At 38.4% G+C, this 21,717-nt stretch overlaps 2 protein-coding genes across 6 annotated transcripts in view; one reads left to right on the top strand and one right to left on the bottom strand.

Moving 5' to 3' along the window:
• FAM184B (family with sequence similarity 184 member B) overlaps positions 1 to 17,379 on the top strand; it is a 39,958-nt gene extending 22,579 nt beyond the window's left edge. Inside the window, exons 4-12 of one of the 5 annotated variants that reach the window (XM_032685068.1) lie at positions 5,963 to 6,175; positions 7,407 to 7,560; positions 8,716 to 8,828; positions 9,241 to 9,425; positions 12,474 to 12,518; positions 13,904 to 14,021; positions 14,205 to 14,309; positions 14,976 to 15,181; positions 16,656 to 17,379. In XM_032685068.1, the coding sequence (XP_032540959.1) occupies positions 5,963 to 6,175; positions 7,407 to 7,560; positions 8,716 to 8,828; positions 9,241 to 9,425; positions 12,474 to 12,518; positions 13,904 to 14,021; positions 14,205 to 14,309; positions 14,976 to 15,181; positions 16,656 to 16,746 (1,230 nt within the window). In that variant the 3' untranslated portion in view covers positions 16,747 to 17,379. Of the gene's footprint in view, positions 1 to 5,962; positions 6,176 to 7,406; positions 7,561 to 8,715; positions 8,829 to 9,240; positions 9,426 to 12,371; positions 12,519 to 13,903; positions 14,022 to 14,204; positions 14,310 to 14,975; positions 15,182 to 16,655 lie in introns of all 5 variants that reach the window. The other 4 variants (XM_032685067.1, XM_032685066.1, XM_032685065.1 and 1 more) reach the window with 4 other exon arrangements.
• MED28 (mediator complex subunit 28) lies at positions 16,371 to 20,569 on the bottom strand. Its single transcript, XM_032685072.1, has 5 exons — positions 20,409 to 20,569; positions 20,235 to 20,301; positions 19,193 to 19,305; positions 16,894 to 18,752; positions 16,371 to 16,577 (listed from the first exon to the last, which is right to left on the bottom strand). The coding sequence occupies exons 1-4, from the start codon at positions 20,559 to 20,561 to the stop codon at positions 18,555 to 18,557; spliced, it is 531 nt and encodes a 176-aa protein (XP_032540963.1). The 5' UTR covers positions 20,562 to 20,569; the 3' UTR covers positions 16,371 to 16,577; positions 16,894 to 18,554.
• Positions 20,570 to 21,717: the final 1,148 nt, after the last annotated feature.

Below are 21,717 nucleotides of genomic sequence, written 5' to 3'. Positions count from 1 at the left end.
TTTGGTCCTTTGGAAGGAAGAATGGGAGATCCTGTGTGGGTCGAATGCTAATTCATTGAGGCCCTCCAGTTCCTTGCTTTTGCACTACAGGATCTCTTCAACGTTTGTTAAAGGGTCTTGGCACCACAATATAGGAAAGATATAAAGCTCTTAGAGAGCTTCCAAAGGAAGGTCACAAAGATGGTGAAGGGCCTTGAGGGGAAGCTGTATGATGAGCAGCTGAGGGCACTTGGTCTGTTCAGCCTGAAGAAGAGGAGACTGAGGGGAGACCTCATTGCAGTTGCAACTTCCTTGTGAGGGGAAGAGTAGGGACAGGCACTGATCTCTTCACTGCTGTGACCAGTGACAGGACCTGAGAGAACGGCCTGAAGTTGTGTCAGAGGAGGTTTAGGTGGAATATTAGAAAGAGGCTCTTCGTTCAAAGGGTTATTGGGCGCTGGAATAGCTCCCTAGGGAAGTGATCACAGCACCAAGCCTGACAGAGTTCAAGAAGCATTTGGACAACCCTCTCGAGCACATGGTGTGACTTTTGGGGATGGTCCTGTGCAGGGTCAGAAGTGGGACTCAGTGATCCTTGTGGGTCCCTTCCAACTCGGCATATTCTGATTCTGTGCTTCTATTCTGGAATTACAAAATACATAAAATGGAAGTGCAGACATCACCTTGTCATACAGATCTTTGAACAATGCTAACACAGCAATGCCCAGAGTTTTGATGGGTCTTGGAGGTACCACCAAATAGCAGAGTACCACCAAACAGCAGAGTGTGTTCACACCCTTCCATCCGATCAAGAATTACCACAAGTTTAGGAAGAATGGAAGGCTGTTTAGGAAGGCTTTTGCCTGTGAACTTAATTGAAGTAACTGTGAAAAAAAGCCTAAAAAACCCAGTAAAATGCAATTTCTTTATTTTGTTTTTACTTCTTATACCATATTACTGTTATGATGTAATAGCATCATAGTAGGAGTGAAACCCTGGAGCATTTGGGGGCCTTATGTTGACTATGAACAACTTCTCAATTGCAGTGGTTTTTCTACACATCAAATGACAATTTTAAGTCTTTTATAAAAATCCATTCCCTAGAAATGCACTGAGAAACTGTGCTTGCAAGCATAGTGAATTAAAATAGTCAAAGTAGAAATCAAACAGGGGAGCCAATTGTGATGGCATTCAGAACCTTATATTTGCCAAGTGTTTTTATCCACGGACTATCAAAGTCTGAGAAGTACTTCTTCAAAAGAATCAAGCCATCCTTCCCAGAAGAGGGACAGTAATTATGGTTAGAAAATAATGAAACTTAGAAGACTTTTGAAATATTTCAAAACTCATCAGTCATCTTTTAGTAAGAGTTGTTCATTTTTTTCTTTACGTGGAAGACAGTTGGAAGCAAATTCAGCTGTTGTAAGAAAGATCAAATGCAAACGTAACCCTGAAATTTTAAAAGAATTTGACAGAGCCTAAAAAGATACTGTTACCTTGAGTTTATACTGTATTGTTTGCATCTTTAAGATCACTTTATGCAATTCTGGTGAATAAAATTGAATCAGTAATGCAGAAGTGAAATTTTTTCAAGAAATTTTGTTTTGCAGCAGGAAGACATTTTAAAACATAAAATCCCAGAGCGTTGTTGGTTTGTTAATAATAAAAAGTATCCAAATAGATTCTGGACTGATGTAAGTTGGCATAGTTTCATTGGCTTAAATGTTGCTTTACCAATTTAAACAAATTGAGGGTCTGGCTGTCTGTTTTGAATTAATGAAGCACAATAAAATACTTGGGTACTGCAAATCATTCCAGAGAAGGATTTTCACTGGTGGATTTGAAAGCCCTTTTAATTTAAAGATTTAATTTCCATCCTGATGGGATGGAAACATTTGTTTCTTAGCCTCTAATATTCTCTTCATGAGAAAGAATGTGTTTCTGTGCCTGATACATTTCTGTAGGTTTTTTTCCCTTAATCACTGAAAAACAATGTTTCTAAGACTACTTTTCCATCTGATTTCTTACTACATGGTGTTCTCTTTGTTATCAATTTACTGCTTAGCTTATTTCTAGTTAGTATGATCTTTTGTTTCATGTTAGAAGTGCTTCGAGCCAATAATTGTCTGTGAAGAGTCTGGAAGGTTTATAATGTTGTGACTGCAGATGAAGTTTATATGTGCCTCTTTTCATCCTCCTGCTGAGATGACTGTTTAATTTGCTTAAGAAGTATTCCCAGTGACATTTTTCCTGTGTCCAGTTTTTCTATTAGAAAATATACAGCCTACTGCTCTGGCACATTCTTTTTACTCACTTTACTTTAAGGAAGCAAAGAAAAAAATGCGTACTTGAGTGTAATAATGCTAATGTATACTTCAGCAGCATTAAGTGTTTCACGTCAAAGATTAGTTTTATAAGGACCTGCAGTACTGAAAGACTTCAGTGTTTCCTTTCTTTATATAGGAAAACACTGGCCTGAGTTCAATAGGTGTGAAGACAAAGTAAATTTTTTACCTGCAACTAGAAGCCAAAGTGCCCCTTTTCATTAAATCTTACGATTTACCATATATTAAAAAAAAATAAAATAAAATAAAAATTGCAGCAGCTCTGAAACAAAAGTATGATTGGCAAGTGGCTCTGGCATTTACCTGTTCTTGGAATGTATCCAGGCCACAGATAGATTCCATCACACAGCCACAGTAAAGACAATTAATATTTTTCATAAAGAATAGTATTTGGCAATTATTCTTCGCTAGCTTGTTCAGACAAATATTTTTTTGTGTGTTTAATTGGATGACACATCAGAAGAAGCCAAGAAACAACTGGATGACTAGTTAACTGAAACTCAGAGTGGAGGCATCTGAAGCTATGTGCTCTTTGAAATTAAATAAATCAATTTGGTTGGATAGCTTCAGTGAAATTCAAACATACCATGTTGGTTTGAAGTTGTTTAAGAAGTGCTTTCCAGCACTTAGAACAAAATAAAGACCTTTATTCGCAAAGCACTGGAGGAAGGAATTTTTATTTTCTTCTTATCTACCAACCTGGCATTCCCATGATTTGTGAGAGGTCTGGGCTTGTTTTGGTTTGTTTCTTTCTTTGTGTTTCTTCTGTCAGCTTTCTCACTTATTTAAAGAGTTTATAGGATAAAATAGAGTGAGCTACAGTGTCACCTGTTGCCATTTCTTCACTTATATATAAAGTTGTCATTGGACACCTTAGGCCTTCATCAGTCGGGTAAGTGTCCCAATTACCTTCATATGCTCATGCGTGTACTCTTGTTCTCTTCTTTTTTCTGTGCCTCTGTGCTTCCTTTCTTTCTTACACAAACAAAACAGAACCATCACTGCTACCTCTTCTTACCCTGTGTTCTATGAATAAAGCGATTTTTCTTCTTACAAATTTTTAAATAGTTTAAGTTTTAAAAACACCAAATTAATTTTTGAGGAAAAATGTTAAGTTTTCAATTTGACATGTACATTTAAAAATGTCTCCTTTGTATTATTTGACCAGAAGTTTTATTGATGGCTTGGTTTGGCCACCAAGAAGAAGGCAGTCAACTACCTAAACTGGTAGATCTGCTAAAGAGTTTTTTAACAAGGTTCTTCTCTGTTTGCAGATTTCTGTCATGTCTAAGTTACAAATGCTGCTGTAGATCTCAGAACGTGTGAAACATCAGTAATAAAGCTGAGGAACTTTGAAATTCAAACATAACACACTATCTCATCTGGTAAAGGAAATCCATAGTAATGTGGCCCTTTATGAGCAAGCTGTTGGAAAGGGTTCAGAGGGAAACTGAAGTACAAGATCAGTGATGATAAGTTATGGCTGCCACCAATTAATTGGAAAAAGGGAATTTGCCTTGTGGATTTTCAGTGAAGAACAAACTGTTATTCATTTTTGTAGCTGCTCAGAGGTATAGAATCCAGATTTAGTAAAGGAAGTTCTGTTGTTCTCATGATATATGTGTTTGTTCAAGTAAGAGGTTTTGAGCTATCTCCAAAGCATATGAAGTTCATAAACATTTGTGTTTCAAATGAACAGTGCTTACACAGAAAGAAATCATCTGATAGTCTGGAAATGCAAACTTTTTACTCAATATTATAAGCTACCAACAGACCAAACACAACAAGTTTCTCCAATGTTTTTGGGGGCCTACGTAGTTGCAGTGTAGAAAAAAACCAATTAAAATAGGACAAATTTATCAAGTAGAAATAATTCTTTCTAAGCTGTATCTCAGAAGAAAAAAAGGGTTTAAATTAATTTTTCTTCTTTAATATCAGGATTCATTTCTGGGACATAAAGACTTGTACAAATTCTAGAGAGAACGGAGCAGATGCCAAGAAACAATAAAAGCAGAAATCAGGACTAGAAGTGAAGACAAGGGACAATGTATTTGGAAGTACAGAATGTCCTTTCTCCAAAAGGAGTTGAAACTGGTTCAAGCTTTGTGGTTTGCAGCATTATGAGCCTTCAGAGCACAGTTCTGTGCTAGAAACCTATGAGAATACTAGAGGCTTAGAGAGTACTTGAGTAAGGGTTGTGATCCATCTGGGAATGGAGAAGGGCCTCAGGAGAAGGAAAGGAGAAAACGCATCATTTGGAGGAGAGGAGCCAACATGCTCAACAAATGTGAGAAAGAACAGTGCCATGAGGTAGCAGGAGTACACCATCAGAAAGGCTTGCTGTGATTTGGAGAGATCTGGCATAGTTCACCAGTATCTCCGTTTGGACAGCGCAGCGCTGACTGTGCCCAGGTAGTTAATAAGAAGCAAGGTCTTTCCATATGGTGCCTTCTTTTCTCCTGTGTAGCTCAAAATGTACTGGAAGGTGCAATGTGGATAAACTGTGGAATGAGAGAGACACCTTAGCCCATTTAGTAAATCTTCATATAGCTTTTGTGGTGCTGCATCAAAAGGGGCCACAAACAAATATTTATCTAGCTAAAGCTACAGTGATTCCTCAGCTAATAGTCTCTCTACATTATACATGGAAAAAAATTAAGGCAACACAGAAGAGAAAAAGAACATGTATTAGTGTACAGGTAACAATAAGACACAGGCATAGGTTATAATCCATATTGTATCCAAATTGCAGATGTGAGTAACATCATTTCAATCATTTTAAGTCACATGAAATCATAAGGATGCGAATTACTTCCTTTCTAATTTTGATTAAGACTGAAAAGTACAAGTATACAAAAATGAAAAACAGGCCATCCTCTTTCACAGGTTCCCCAAAAGAAAAGGCAAGAGACATAAGGGTATTCTGACTTGGAACTCAGATACAGCAGCAAAACCACTAATTGGCCTTATTAAGTATGCATGTTCCTATGCAGAAGGCAGTTTTTCAGAATTTCAAATACAAATTTTTGCTGAAAGTTGAGAAAACCTACCTACTAGAAAAGACAACAGACTCCTCCCTCCTTCCCCACCAAAACAAGCCCCACTAATTTATTCATACAGATGGGTATTTTTTTGTTACTTTTCCATCAGCCATTATACACATCTACTGTGTTTAGTAATTAAGACAGTAGAAGAGATAAATCTGAAGCTTGATGTGCAGAATTCTTGTTTCCATTGGTTCTAATCTACTGCTTTATGTAAATGGATTCTGCAGTGTTCCATCTCCAGGACAGCAAGAAGCACAGTCTTAGGCCTGCCTCCAAGTTTGTGACATAATAATTGTGCAAGTTGAACTATGGATTGCATGTATGAAGTGGAGGTGATTTGAAAAGAAATAATCTTTAAAAAATACTTGATAAACAACAGACAGTATATGCAAAAAGGTTGTTATTCTTCACTGAAAAAACAGTTCCTTGCACAAAAATGAGCATCTTTCTATTTTTTCATGTTTGTAAAGTTTTCATTGTTCAAGTTCAGTTTTCATGTTCAAGTTCACAAAATATGTTCAATTTTACGTAATTCCTCTCTGTTGTGAATGCAGCCATTAATCCAACTCTGCTGACTTACTTTTCTGGAAGGTAGCTCAGCTGAAGCAAATATTAGACCAACAAGCAAATAATTTCAAGGAGTCACTGAAGAAACATAATCTGCAGTCCAACAAAGAAAAAGAGAAGCTTTTGCAGGATCTTCAAAACACCATTAAAGAAAACCAAAATGTTAAACTGCAGTTGGAGGCATCACATCAAAAAGTCTTAAAAATGTTGGAGAAAAGCAAAAATCAGGAACTAAAGGTCAGTTTACTACATACTAATGTAAATATATATATATTTATGGCATAAACCATTTTAATGACAGCTGATTATTAAAACTCAGTTATCTCCAGCTTAGTGATGGGTTACCATTGTTGCACGTAATGAATTATTCTGTGATTTTGGAACCTCATCATCATCAGACTGGGTTATTTGTATGGGGTTTTTTAAAGAATTTTAACTTTTTTACTTAGACAACAGTGAGAATTAATGCTTCATGAAATAAAATACTCTACAGTTAGGCTGTAATGAATACAAGCACCTTTATCTGTGCTGCTGCTTCAGAACTACAAAGGAATTCCTAAGTATATTAATAATAGCACTCAGTTTTATTATTTTTCATCCATTATTAATTTACACATAAATACTTCAAAAGCATAATAGATATGTATAATGATGTGTATTGCCTTATATACCTTCAATCAATTCAGTAAGTGGATAACCAAAGCTTTTAAAGGTTCGAGTGGATTTATTTCAGTGACGAAATGTTAATACAATATACTAATGTTCTAAAGACTTTTGCTGTTTGAGAAAAAATCAATTTTAAAATGTAAATGTGATTGTGACATGGAGTTCAGATGTCCCTGTTGATTCACACAGCTTAGAGAACCTTATAAAACATTGGTAATAAAACCACTCTTAAGAAGAATTTAATATCTTGTTTATATATTCAGAATAAAATTCCAGTTTAAACAAAACCAAGCTGAAGGCAGTAAGTTGGTAAGAATGAAACTGAGGACAGGATTTTGCTTTCAGAGCCACTGCAGGGCAACTACTCCCACCATCATTTAGAGTGTGACAGCAGTACTTCTAATGACAGTGGAAGTTTCAGCCAAGAATGATACAAGGGAAGATAGAAGACTTTATCTGATACACTGTGATAAGTAATGACAAACAGGTCAAATCTGGGGGCTTTGTATGTTAGATAATAAAACATCTTTCTAATGTCAAATAGTGCAAAGATGTCAGTGTTATTATTTCATCATGTACACCAAATCTAAGAGGTGATATCTTGATAATTTATCTTGTACATATTAAGACTTATATTTTAACTTTGGCTCATTTTTATGTTTTCATTGATAAACTGTCTTGTAAAGTGGTGATAAAAGTTGTACAGTGGAAGGCCAGATTCATCCTGGCATTACAAATAAAACAACAAGCTGATAAATAGGCTCCAACTGCTTTGTTTTGGGGGGGGGACTTTTGCTTACAGGAGGCAGAAGAACGTTTGAAAAAGGAATTTAATGAGACTTTCAAGATCCAACATCAGTCTCACAGGCTGGAAATACAAACCTTGGAAGAGAAAGCAAAGAAAGAATTACGAGATGAACTTGAGCAGATACAGAAGCAGCAAACCCTGTTGCTAGGTATAGTGTCTCATATCATGCACAGCTCCTACTGGTTAATTAAATATATGCTGAGAAGCACTGACTTTCATCCTATTCATTTTCTTTCCCATCTTCTGGGAACTCAGGTCTTTGTGAATCTCCTTTTTCATACCCTGAAATTTCAGCAATACAGTCTTTGTTAACTTGGCCCTCAACTGTCAGCAGCAGAATGTTGCTGAGAGCGTGGTCTGGTGTACAACATTCAAATATGCATTATCAGGTATATTAAATTGGAAATATGTAGTTAGTGTGTATGAATTTCCTCTTCTTTTTTTTCTATGATAACAAGAATTATTCTATGTTGTTCAAGTCTGTTCTGTTGAGTTTAGCAGTGGAGATCAGTTGTTCCCTATGTATTGTTTAGTCAGTTTCGAAAGTGCCCTAAATTGTTCAGAACTAAACACAACACTGCATTAGGAAGATGTGTAATATCTCCAGGTTTAATCTCATGTTATTAAAGCTCATCTATAAAAGGTTTTTTAATTTAAGAATAATTTGAAAGTATTTTAAGTACAAACTGTTTGCTTGTTTGGCTTTTTTTAGAAATTCAAGTTTGCTAGAAAGATTTCTTGCTCTCTAAAGTTTGTGTGTTCAGTAGACCAGTTCTGTTCTTCTTCAAGAATAATTGTAGGGAGACAACAGAGAGAGAGAAAAACTTTTCTCCTTGTACTTGATCCATCCCAAAACTTGTACCCAATATACTCAAAAGTTGCAGAACATGACAGATGAGCTTACATAAGTGTTTTACTTCTTTAACACAACCAGAGCTCTCCTCAGTCTGTCTTATGATCCTCTATAAAACACCAGTGGACTTAACAGGGAAGCTCAGGGGTGCTCCAGTAAAGTTCAAGATGAGAAGAAGCAATTACAGTGGTAGTCTGCAATACAAATGCCACGGAATTACCTCTCTGATTCTGACATGGAATCATTGTTACTGTAGCTCCATATCATCTTACTATTGCTCAGCTGAGTTACCTCTCTAGTAATAGAAGGCCATTATGCCTAATGGGGAAGGAGTTGAGGAACAAAGCAAAATGTAATATAGTGATGTTTTCATCTTCATTGCCTGTGTCTACCTTCCCCGTCCAGCTCTCCTCTGACTGCCCAAATGATTGTCTGTCTGATTGTTACTAGGATCTCTAAGGATGGAACTCTCTGAGCAACAAACATCGTGCACTAACCTCAAGAAACAAATAGAAGAACTACAAATGGAGCTGAGGAGTGTGAGGACACTGAAGAAGCAACAGGCAAGAGACCAGTTCCTACTTCATTGCCATGTTGTGTTTAGCAAAAGCAATAGTATCACATTTCTCTCTTTAGGGATAATAAAAGTATGCAGTCTCTTACAGAAATTGAATGTGTTTCCTTCCCTTATTTCTCACTTTAAATGATAGCATTGTTTATAATTTTCCCCCTATGGGTAGGCTTTTTTTTCCATTTAAAGATCAGAATCTACAACAGAAGTAAATGAATGTTACAATAAAATAAATTCTATGGAGACTAAATATATTCAAGAAGTTTTGATCACAGGTTTTGTCTTGCACACAGCATGGCACATATAATTGATAAATCACAAAAATTCAATGCACACAATTCTAGCAAGATCTTAACATTAAAAAATAAGAGTCTGTGAATAAATAAATGTGGCCTTTTTCTTAGGAAGGAAGTAGCCAAAGCCAGATCAGATCTCTTCATGATGAACTGGAAAAATGTCAGAGTGAAATTTCTGAACTCAAGAAAGAGAATTTACTTTTGAAGGACACAATGGAGCTACTCAGTGCTGAGCTGGAGTCGCAGAAGCAAGAAGCTGCACAGCTTCAGGATAGAGATAAACAGCACAGAAGGTTTGCCTTAAATTCAAACTTCACAGTGCTATCTAGAGATTCAATAATAATGTCAGCATCAGAGGTGTTCTAAGTGCAATGCATGTCAGAATCTTTCCTTTCTAAAGTACTAATTTTAGAGGCTAGGAGTGTTGTAAAAGCAGTAGTTCATTTCACATTTCCCTCCAGCCATAATAGAAGCATTTGAACTAATTGCTCATTATATGTCTTAGAAAAATATGTCTATCCCCAAAGGAGCAACCTGAGAAAATCTACATAATGTCAGCCTTAGAAAGGCACTGGAAGACATAAACAAATCCTAAACTCACCCAAGAACTATTAAAAAAATAGAGAAGTCTCTGAGAATAAATATCAAGTTTTTATACATACTCTCTGTAGCTGAAACCAATGTTAACTCCAAAGGGGACACTTGGGAATGCTGTATATACTCCATGAGAGTTTGCTTTGGTTGTAGCAGTCAGCTTTGCACTGAGGGAGTAAGGGCAGTGACAGTGGACACTGACAGCATCTCTGGGTTGATGGAAGCCTGGAGCTGTGAGATGTTGTCAGGGCACAGGAGGGGCAAGATGACTTGTAGTCTTGTAGAAGGTGGACCACATCTTCTTAGTGTAGCCACAGGCTCGGCACACATGGTGCATTGCAGTAAAAGCAGTCCTCCCATTTATGTACAGAAAAAGTGCAGAATCACAGAATCAATTAGGTTAGAAAAGACCTCTGAGATCATTGAGTCCAAACTTGTCAACTAGACCATGACACTAAGTGCCGCCAGGGGTGGTGACTCCCCCACCTCCCTGGACAGTCCATTCCAACGTCTAATCACCCTTTCTGTGAAGAAGTTCTTCCTAATGTCCAACCTATACCTGCCCTGGTGCAGTTTACATGGGAGACAAGACTGAGTTCACTGCCCACTGCATTTTTATGGTTTTGAATAATTGGAAATTTCTGGATGAACATACTTAACACATTCTCTTGGCAGAGGGATCTGGTGTGTGGGTACCTTTCAATTCGTATTTGCAATGATGTAGAATGTATGCTCCTAACTGCATAAGTTGTATATATAAAAGGATTTCTGAAAAGTATGCCCTTAAAAGAATCTTTAAAATTATGGCCCATATAGTCTGGGGAAAAGCACTCAGTGGACAGAATGTCTCTCTGCAGACTGTCAAGAGTGGTCAGAGTAATTCCATTCCTGTCTACCAGTCAGCAGATATTCAAAGAATGAGAAACTTTTTTTTTTGCCCTTGCACTCTTTTGAGAGTTACTTCAAAGTGAATTTCATTTCAAGCTTTTGAAGCAAGATCAACAGAAAGAATTGCAAACCAGAGAGTTTCGTCAGTGCCCTCCAGCTACCTTGAAGGAATTTAGAGCCTCTGTTCATGAAGAGAAGAATTATTCACATGTCAGTGATGAGGTCTAAAGGGCCTCAGATGCTACGGCTGGAGGATTTGCTTTACAGGGAATTAATGGTGTAGCTCTACTACAGTAAGCATTTGAGAAGGAAGCATTAATGGAAATTATGTAAGCAGAAGTCCTTCAGATAACAGGGGGTAGGACTAGAGAGCTGAAATGGACACAGGCACCTGCTATAGGCTGCTCTAAAATTAACCCATGGAAGACCCGGAACATTAACTTGCAGCTCTTGTTTTGCTTTTGCAGGACTAATACTTTGTGTAAGGGAATAGTTAAGTTGGTGACTGCATATAAATAAGTGCTATTTTTACTTTAACAACACTGACCCTGTCTTATGCCATATAGTTTTTTCTGATTTTAAAGCCGATAGTGGCTTGTTATTTGTATGTGACAGATTTTTTAACAAATTATTTAAAATTACTAGTTCTACTGTTGCCAAGTAAGTGAAATCAGTAATCTGCTGGAAGTAATAATTCACATTTCCATTCTCTTGAATTGTGTGAATTCCACCTCCCGTATGGCAAGCTTTTGCAAGGATTAGGATGAGAGCAAAGGTATTTTTGTGGGAAGAGTGGACAATTTCCAAAATGGCTATTCTGAAAGAGAACTTTTATTCTACCCCTAAAGATCTATTTCAGGGATTTTGCTCCCTTTTTTACCCTTATTCTTCTGCTTCTTATCTTATGCCAGTCACTTGCATGGCTGTGCTCTAATTTCAAGGCATAAACCTTTTGTGGGCCTTTTGGCCTTTCCTGAAGCCTTTCAGAAACAAGTGAAACAGGTTTGGGAGTACATTAAAAAAATAAGGGAAAAAAAAATTTAAACTGAATCTCTTTTGTGAAAATTACAATTGTTAATCTGCTGAGCATCTCTATTTTAATCAGTAAACCATAGATCATGGACTCTCCATTGAGTTAATGAAAAAGTTTCTCCAAGGTTTAACAAAGCATTAGCATACAAAAACTAACTATGGTTCTTCAGAAGATGTCTATTGCTTTTGGAGTTGTTATTAGAAAGCAATGTTCTGGTTAGGCTTGAAAAAACGTTAGGCATTTTTTAGTTTTCAATTATTTTTTTTTTAAAACAGTTTTAGGATGATGGTATGCAGTATTAAATGTTCTGATGCCATGATGTGGTAAAATAAATCATCAGAGCCTCATGTTAAAATCCTAGAGATTTCAACATAATTTTGCTTAATGGGAGTGAGGTATTTTATTGTCATGTTTTATTATTAAGATTAGCGCACAAACTAACCCTAGACAGAATATCAAGAGCATCATTATATGGAATATTCCATTTCCTGAAGGGTGAAGGTCATGTACTTTTCAAAAAATTTTCCTCTTCGTCAGTGTTAGGATGGTTCTGCTCAGATTGCTACCAAAATGTCAAAGTCAAATCAGTAGGGAGAAGCCAGCTTTGTGCCCAGTTAACTACCTTTGCAGTCAATAAAAGACCTCAAAACTGCATGCTTTGATCAATGAAAATAAACTAGTATTGAAACATGATAATTCCGACATATTTTAATACCAATGGAAGGCTACTGGTAGAAGACCTCAGTATCAAGCATAAAAAAGAACTGGACATACTGAAACAAGATCACCGGAAGGAAATTGAAAACACATTATCTGATTTCAGCAGCACTCAGGCACATCTTCTAGCAAAGATTTTCTCCTTAGAAACTGCGTAAGTAATTTAAATGAACTGCGGCTCATACTGGCAGTGAGTTCTGTTTGAATTTATGGTTCTTAGTATGTATAATTTTTGTATTAATCATACATAGAGTATTGTAAGGATTGAAATACAAGTGTATTTCCTTTGCAAATCAGAAAGACCCAAAGACATTATAATAAATTCTGAATATTGGTTAATCTAAAGCACTATACATAAAGTTTTACAATGCTAAATTAAAACTTGCATGTAGTATCTAGCAATTTTATGAAGTGTAAAATAATCTTTGTCACAGATAATACCAGAGGCCTTGATCCATGATCTTGTACTTAATTTTGTTCAGCATCTTTGAGGTTAAGAAGCTCTTGATCATTCTTACTCCATTGAAAATTTCCCAGGACAGCCTCCACTAACTCATGTAAATAAATGCACTTTGCAGCCCCCTGTGGAGTTAAGTTGTGGTGCTTCAGATTGTACAGGAGAGGCCACTTAGAATTATCCCCTTTGATTATATATCCTTTTCCCTTATCTCAACTGTGCAGCAGAGGACCAGAAGAGAGACCTTGCATGTAAGCAGGCCTCAAACCTTTCAGATGTTAAGATTTATCATTTTATTTAAACTCTGAGATGATAAGGCTGGGGGGTGGTCCTCTGAAAAATATTTACCCAAACACACAAAAAAACCCAACAAGAAAAAGGTGGTTTGTATTCTGTAATACATTGCTCAGTATGTGTCCTGGTTATGGCAGGTGAACTTCATAGCACTCAGTTTCTCAAACAGCAAAATTCATGCACTTGGCTGATTGAAAGAATGATTTGTGTTCTCATGAGTCAATCAAATGTGTGTTTCCACACCATATCTAAGAATATGTAATTCGCATTTGAATCTTTTCCCCTGATTAAGGAATTTAAAAAGCTGAACTCAGACTACAGGTTTTGACTTAGAGAGTTCATTAAAGCAGCATGTATATCCAAGCTTCTCTTCATGAACGTTATAGGAATTGAGTATTTCTGAGGATTCTAAAGTTATTGGCTCAGAAAAGAGAACAAATAGATTAATACAGGTACGTATAGATACTGTGATGCAGATTTTTTTCTTTAGGAAACTAGACTAGCCATGCGATGTGCAAGCTTCTTATTTTACACCAGGGGCTGGATTTTATGCGGACAGGTGTTGTGGATTAACCCTGGTGGCAATTTATTTTGGAACTCCACAAGATTCTATCCTTCTATGTAAACCATGTATAGATGCCCATTTTTAAAAAAAAGGATGTTTTATCAGAAAGGCCTGATTATGCCCCTGTATTTTAGGTTTGGAATTTAGGGCAGAGTACAGCCCAGATATCTCTTGAACCTGATCTGAGGAAGTTTTTTTCCAGTCTGCATTTTCTTTGGTACAGACTTAAAGAATTAGAAGAAAAGTCAAGAAAATGGGAGTCCAGGTCAGAAGATACACACCTTGTAAACTGTCTGCAAGACAAATTAAGTGAGAGAGAAGAAATCATCAAGCAGCTGGTGGTAAGATGCCTTTTATATGCAGTTATGTACTTTGGAATCTATTGAAAGGCTCTATTCAGTGTTTCACACATTGCTTCAGACTGGTTGCTTCTTTCTGTTCTGGAATACTTTGACAAATGCGTGTTTCCCTACCGGCTTCCAACAAATACATGTTTCTATACATGTAACTTTCTTTCCCCTCAGGAAGGAAGAAAATGTCAGCATTCACTTTCAGCCAACACTGAATCCTCCAGGAATCGGTCATTTTCTTTCAACCCTAATACAGCAGGCTTGACTCCTTCCATCAAGGTAAGATGGGCAATGCAATTAAAATCACAAATCATGAAGTTTTGTTACTATTTGAATCATACAGGTGATCAGGACAGTAAAAGTGCTATTAATTTTTTATGATAATGTTATTCAGTAGAATTCTTTCCAGTAAGCCAACTTAGTCAGGTGTTGAGTATAACATAAATTCAGTAGAAGTATATGTGCAACATAGATACAGGTTTTTAAGCAGATGTAAAACACTAAAACTCCAAAGGCATGAGTCTTCCACTGCAATAAGCACAGCCATTGTTTGCAGATTTGGGAGTTGCTAATTGGGATAGTGCATGCATTAAGGAAAATTATGAATCTGTTTGGGTTGCTCGGTATTTGCTTTTTGCCATTCCAGCCCCTCTGCATGATACTGTCTATAAATAACCATTAGAAGAGGGGAGGTCAAGTTGGTGGAAAGCACCTTGATGTGTCTAAAACCCCAAGATCAAATACACAAATTGTTTTAATTAGATGGGACCAAATCCATGGATCCTCACAGCATACCATCAGAATCTAAATGCCTACAGAAAAAGATGGGACCCTTCCTATCTGGGGGTTCCTCACAAGACATCTAGGAATGAGGTATTGTTGAGGTTTTATAGTATAAATTGAAAAAACTGTGTATGTAATGAAGTTTTCTGTTACAATAAAAAGCAGCAGAAGAAAACACTTGAGGTGCCCAGTCGTGTTGTCAGTGTTCCGAATTTAGCTTCCTACGCAAAGAGCTTTTTGAGCTGTGACTCGAGATCAAAAAGAAGTGCTCCTCAAATAACAAAATCTACAAGCTTAGACCGGAGTCCTGGCTGCCTCAGGGTGGGCTCTCCATCAGCACAGTCCTCAGACAGCAGTGCTGCCACAAGGTATTTATCCATTTTGTAAGACAATAAATGAATTCATGTTCAGAGTCTTGTAGGCAAATCAAAAACATTATACATTTGGAAATACACAATGATGTGAGGTTCCTGCAGTGCAGTGAACTCCATGTGTTCATTTCTCTGCAGACAGAACCAGAACTTTACTGCAGGTGTAGGCTATAATCCCTGCCCAGCAGAGCTTACACTTGCAACCCCTTTTGGTGCTAAAAACCAAGAAGACTTGCAAGTACTTAACTAAGAATGCAGTTAATAGTGAATATGGCTGTTAAAAACCTTGAGCATCTACCTTACCAGTGGTTCTGATAAGGATGTGTCTTCTCTCTTATTTTTGTTTCTTCACCTTGCACTTGGTAGATGTAGATGACATATTTTTATTTTAGGCTGTATTTCAATGAATCTAGGCTAGTCATTTCACAAAGGGTTTAGAGACTTAAAAATTGATTAGCAGACACTTAAGTAAAAACTTCTTTGTTTCATGTTTTCTCTCTGAAGAGCTTGCATTCTTCAAATTTATGAGTTATTTGAACGTTTGGTATTTTATAAACATAGCTAAAATCTCTCTTCAAGAAATACTTAAAAATATATGTAGCTAACATACAGTTATAATGATAAATATAAAAAAACCCCAAAACCAAAACCAAAAAACAAACCCTACCACTATATTTCAGGACCAAATCCAGCCTTCTCACCTATCTCCTGGTGGAGATTATTTATCCTGTAAATTATGTGCTAGAGTTCTTTACTCAAGGGCAGATGGTGCTGACTGCCAACAAAAACAATAACCTGGGACTCAGGTTTGGATCCAGTTTGGCAATTCCCACATCTAAAAGATAAAAACGTGCTGTGTCATGCCAGATGACTGCCAAGGCAAATCAGATTTCTGTTTTAAAGGGAAACAAATGCACAAGGAGACTGAGGGTAGCTTGGCTGCTACTTACTTAACTCTTTTAGGTCAGTCAATCTTAAATCAAGTCTTATTTGCTATCATTTGTTAAAAAAATCCTGAATGATGGAAAAGAGACAATGTAATAGGGTTGATTATAAATGCCAGTTAATGTTCAAATTAATCTTTCAGTGTCAAATAAAACTTTTACCCAACATTTTTAATGCATAAGTCATATTTCATATTTTGAAGAGTGAATTGCAGCTGCCATTCTCTGATTTTCAAGACTTCTTATCCTTGAAGCATCCTTTTATTTTTCAAAATGTCAAGTTAAGAATTATGTTCAAACATTTCTCCATAGCTGTTTAGCTCTGCATGTTACAGGCAACTGTTTGAGTTACCTGACTAGCACAGATCCCACTAGTGTTTTGTAGCTGGCACCTTTTGGCCTTATCCATTCATGTGAGCACAGCACCATGCATAGGATCAGGATTTTTTCTGGGAAAAGAAGTATTACATATTAATGAGATTGTAAGTAAGTAGGCAAGTCATGCTAATGCTTATTTGTTTGTACAGGGCACATGGCAGTGAACCACCACAAACCAAAGATGACCAAAAACAAGACCCTCAGCATCAAGAATGGTTTACTAAGTATTTTTCATTTTAAAGCAAACTATTTCCATATTTCTCAGAATTACTAGAAAAGCCATTCCTGTTTTCTTTCAGGGAATGATAATCCAATATATGATTTAAGAAAAGAAAATAAAAAAAGTAATTTCTAAGTAAATGATTAGGAATACCTGCACTCTCTTACATCTATTAACTCTGGAGTTACAGGCATGGATTTCAAAAAAATGCATTTCTTTAACAACCTCTGTAAAAAATGAACAAAAAGCAAAAATACTGTTATAAAATTTTTATAATCAAGAGACTCTACCACTCCACCATTTCATTAAATATGCGATTTGGACTCCGATACATCCTATCAATCTGGTACCAGCTGAAGAAAGGTCTTACTTCTGTACATTTATACATTTGATTCATCAGCTGTTTAAAGTAAGTTATGCATATAATGATGTGATTTTTTTAAGTTTTTAACGGTTTTTGTTAAACTAATCTTAAGCTGTACAGCATGCAGTATACCTTCAAGAATAGCATGTTTATAGGAGGCTGGTTTAGAAATAGTTTCAGGTTTGCTTAATAAACTGTTTTGTATAGTCAGTATTGCAATATTCCTATTGCATTTCAATACATGTATCAGCCTGATAAAGTAGGATGATGTGTAAGTATGAACATTAAAGCTTGTAAATGATCCATTTCTGTGTTTTACAAAAGACTGCTGTGTTATGCTGAAATGTGAGTCAGATTGATACACTGAGTTCCAGAGTGATGGGAACTGCACACATGTACCTTTTATGCCCACCTAAATGTAAAGTGGAGGAATGACTACATTTATCAGATCATGCTAACTCATTGCTGGGAGGAAAGACACCTATAAAGAAATTAACCCTCAGGTAATTAACTCATCAGTAACTGTGAAAGGCAGGGAGGGAACTATGTAACCAGCAGCCTGGTGTTTAAGGTAGGATAGCTCCTCTTCAACTGCTATACGGTTTGAATCCCCATTTAATTTTGACCAGCAGGGCCCAGCTAACAGAAATTTTCCATGAGCGAGGTATACCTCCAGCCTAACCTCATCCTCTCTCCAACAGCCAGCAAGAGTTGTTCCAACAGACGCAAATAATTAAATACAAAACAGCTGCTGCACCTCACTGGTGGTGAAAAGGTAGCAAAAAGGGCAGAATGCTTCTACAGGCTAATACTTTTCATCCCTGCTATCTAGTATTTTTTCCAAAAGGAACTGCTTGATTTGGAAAGTGACTTTTGCATTAGATTTGACAAAAAGACACTTTTTATATATGTAATTAAGAAGATAAAACAGTATACAGTAAGTAACACTGAGTGCCTTGGTATCTATGAGCAGATCATCCTATAATAACCAAATTTGTATATCCCAAGACCCCTTCTGTGAGGTGAACAAAAGTCTGGTGAAGAACGACAATTCACTTCAAAAAAGTACAGTCAAATCTAAGGGTGTTTCTACAGTGGTCCTCGTGGATAATTACTGGATCACAAAACATTAAAATCTTCCAGTAAAATCAAACACTAATCTTTGCAAGTATTTTCATCATACCAGCAAAGACAGAAGGAAAACTAGGGCCACCCTCTCTAGAAGGAACAGGATGCTAATGGAGACACACGTCTATCAGAAAGCATCCTGAACAGCAACTCTGAATACTTTCCATTGAAATATAAAACCAGTCCATACTTTTGGGAAAAAAAAAAAAGATAATTTATTTGGCTTGTCTTAACTATTTATATTTGTAGTACAAATTACATTATACAAAAAGCATACAAAGCAAGAACACCACTGCTTTGCACCGTTGAAAATACTGAGCTATGTAAAACTGAAGATTATGTTTGCTTCATTGGAGCAGGAATATTCGCAGAGGCTTGTTCCAGGTAAGCTAAGGGACCTTGAGGCATTTCTGCAGGCTTTTTGTGCTGTACACTGATGTCTTCCAGGACCTGTTGCCAGTGTCGTAGTTTACTCAAATGCTTCTGAATTAATGCTTCTTTTCTCTGCAATTCATTTCTTAATTCTGAAACATCCTATGGATGAAAAAAAGTGTATTAGTAAATAGATGGTATTCATATGAGCAACCACCTCACATAAAGAGCATGTAATTTTTTTTTAGCTTGAGTTTTCAAGCTGATCTTATAGTGGAATAATGGAAAAGTGTCCAATGAAACAGAGAGAGAGTACTGTGAATACACTAGTGCCATTCCCCTAAATTCCATATTTCAGAGATCAGTACTGCCAACAAAAACTGACTAACTGGTTTGTCTCTTCCAATGAAACTACCAGCTGTGTTCCAATACTCCACAGAGCAGCAGGCATCCAGCTTCTCCAGGATCACAGTGAGAGTTACATTAGAAGTCAAGTTCTACCAACTTAAACAGCATCATGTTGAAAAACCCAAAATTAATGTGAACAAGGTGACTGACGTACACAGTTTATCTCATCTAGCACAAGGCTGAATTAAACATACCTCTTTAATTACTTGTTCTGGTTTCTGGACTGATAGCTGCAGTCTTTTTTGTAGAAAAAAGCATTCAGTTTGTCTTGCAACATCCAGAAACTTTTGGATACACTGATCGACACCTAAACATATATAGCAAAATAGAAAGAACAGATTCAAAAAAAATAAGACATCAGGCTGATAATAGTAGTGGTCTGCATGCTATTAAAAACACTTTTCACAGTACTTACTAGAAAGAAAATCTTCACAATATCTAAAATGATGTATTTGTAAAATATATTTATTAATGACATATTTATAAAACCAGGATGTGCGTTAAGTCTCCATATAAGACACTGCTCTGCAAACTTTCAGAACTTCTTTTAAAGCTGCAAGACAACAACACTTCCAAGTTTTATTACGTCTGACAATAACAAGGAATAATAAAATAATTCATGGAACTTGGTTGAAAAAGAAAACATTTCTGCATGCTCAAGCAACAAGCTCAATGTAGGGTTCTCAAATATGAGCATGTTGAGAAGAATTCCTATATCACACGCTACTGATTTAGTAATGAAAGCTGTTCTATCCCAGCATACGATTATGACCCAACATCCAGAAAGGAGTTTTCAGAAGTATTTATGCCGTTTTCGAAACAGCACTTGAGAGTCAAGCTTCAAAAAATTTTCAGGGACAAGAAAGCACACTTCCAAGCAGTCAAGGCCACTTTCCAACCTCTGTTCACACCAGTCCAGTATTTATTCCGCCTCCACGAAGGTGCGTCAGTCAAACCTTAAAGCACCGCTATGGAGCAGCCTGGGCCGTCCCTTCCCATCTTCTATTCCTGCTCCATACAGCTTCTCAATGCATGGCACGAGCTCCCTGCATTTGGAACCATGCACTTCACTGTCCGTCAGTCTAATCCCACACGACTCCCAGAGCCAGGCGGCACTCGGACCTCCCCACCAGACCCCGCTCCTTCCCTTCCCGGTGGGTTCCTTTCCTCCCACTGCTGTGAGCAGCGTTCTACCGGGGAAGGGGCGATCCTCAGCTCCCCCCCCCCGGGGCTCACCGGTGCGGATCTCCTCCTGGTCCGTGCCGTTCACGTAGTCCTGGCTCACCAGCGAGGCGAAGCAGGCCTGCGGGACAGGGAAGCACCGTGCTCAGCGCCTGCAGGGGGGGCGGCGCCGGGAGGGCAGCGCCCGCCCGCCCAAGGCTCCCCCCGCCCGCGGCTCCCCCCGCTCACCTCGAAGGACGCTTCCAGCTCGTCCACCAGCGTGTTGTTGGGGTTGCGCGGCCCCGCGGGCGGCGGGATGAGGCCAGGCGGGCCGGGCGGCCCCGGCGGCGGAGGCGGCCCCGGCGGCTGTGAGCCGAACATGCCGCCCAGCGCGCCCGCCATGGCGGCAGCGGCGCATGCGGCGGGGGCGGGCCCGGCCCTGCCCCGCCCGCGGAGCGACCCGGCACCGGGGCAGCCCCGGCGGGGCCGAGTGGAACCCGCTCGTGTTGATCGCAGAGTCGTCAGGGTTGGAAGGGACCTCTGGAGATCATTCAGTCCAAGCCCTCTGCCAAGGAAGGGACACCTAGAGCAGGTGACACAATACGCGTCCAGGCCGGTTTCGAATGTCTCCAGCGAGGGAGACTCCACAACCTCCCTGGGCAGCCTGTTCCAGTGCCCTGCCACTCTCAGTGTAAAGAAGTTCTTCCTCCTGTTGAGGTAACACTTCTTGTGTTTTCGTTTATGGCCATTACTCCTCATCCTGTTGCCAGGTACCACTGGAAAGAGCCTGGCTCCATCCTCTTGGCACCCGCTTTTGAGATGTTTATATGCATTAATGAGATCCCCTCTCAGTCTTTTCTCCAGGCTAAACAGGCCCAGCTCCCACAGTCTCCCCTCATAAGAGATGCTCCAGACCCATTCATCATCTTTGTGGCCTCCGCTGGACCCTCTCCAGTAGCTCCTTGTCTTTTTCGTACTGAGGAGCCCAGAACTGGACAATACTCCAGATGTGCCTTCACTAGGGCTGAGAGTGAAGATCACCTCCCTTGACCTGGTGGCCACACTCTTCCCAGCAGACCCCAGGATACTACTTGACCTCCTAGTAACAGAGAGCAGAGACAGCAAAGCCATCCTTCCCAGCAAGACCCTCCTCCAGTCTCTGCCCTGCCCACGCTTCACTCCCCCCAGCCTGGCTAAGTACCAGTTCCCCATCACTTGTTACAGACCACCATTTAACAAGAAAACCTGAAAAAACACCCTAAATCAAAACAACCTCCCACCCTCTGGGTCTGAATCCCCCAAATTGTCAAGAAAACATCGCCTCATCACTTTATGTGCCAAGTCTGTTTGATGTTTGAACTGATTCTGGGAATACTGTCCCTGCTGGGAGCCCAACAGTCTCACACCAGGAAAGGGGGGAAGCAATAGGGTAACAGAAAGTATGTGAGATGGGGGCAGGTTCCCAAAAAAACCCCCATGAAACACTAACTTGCATTCATCAGTTTTTTGAAAAACAGTTACAAGATAGTTCTAAACATGTCAGCAAGAGTGTAACTAT

The sequence above is a fragment of the Chiroxiphia lanceolata genome, chromosome 4, assembly GCF_009829145.1.
Source record: "Chiroxiphia lanceolata isolate bChiLan1 chromosome 4, bChiLan1.pri, whole genome shotgun sequence".
NCBI lineage: Eukaryota > Metazoa > Chordata > Aves > Passeriformes > Pipridae > Chiroxiphia > Chiroxiphia lanceolata.
This window is presented reverse-complemented; position numbering and strand designations above follow the sequence as displayed.

Excerpts from the sequence above, each read along its gene's own strand:
- MED28 (XM_032685072.1), bottom strand. The coding sequence starts at position 20,561 with ATGGCGGGCGCGCTGGGCGGCATGTTCGGCTCACAGCCGCCGGGGCCG. Across the intron at positions 19,306-20,234 it reads CCAGGAGGAGATCCGCACCG|GTGTCGATCAGTGTATCCAA; the intron begins GTGAGCCCCGGG and ends ATATATGTTTAG. Across the intron at positions 18,753-19,192 it reads CAGAACAAGTAATTAAAGAG|GATGTTTCAGAATTAAGAAA; the intron begins GTATGTTTAATT and ends TTTCATCCATAG.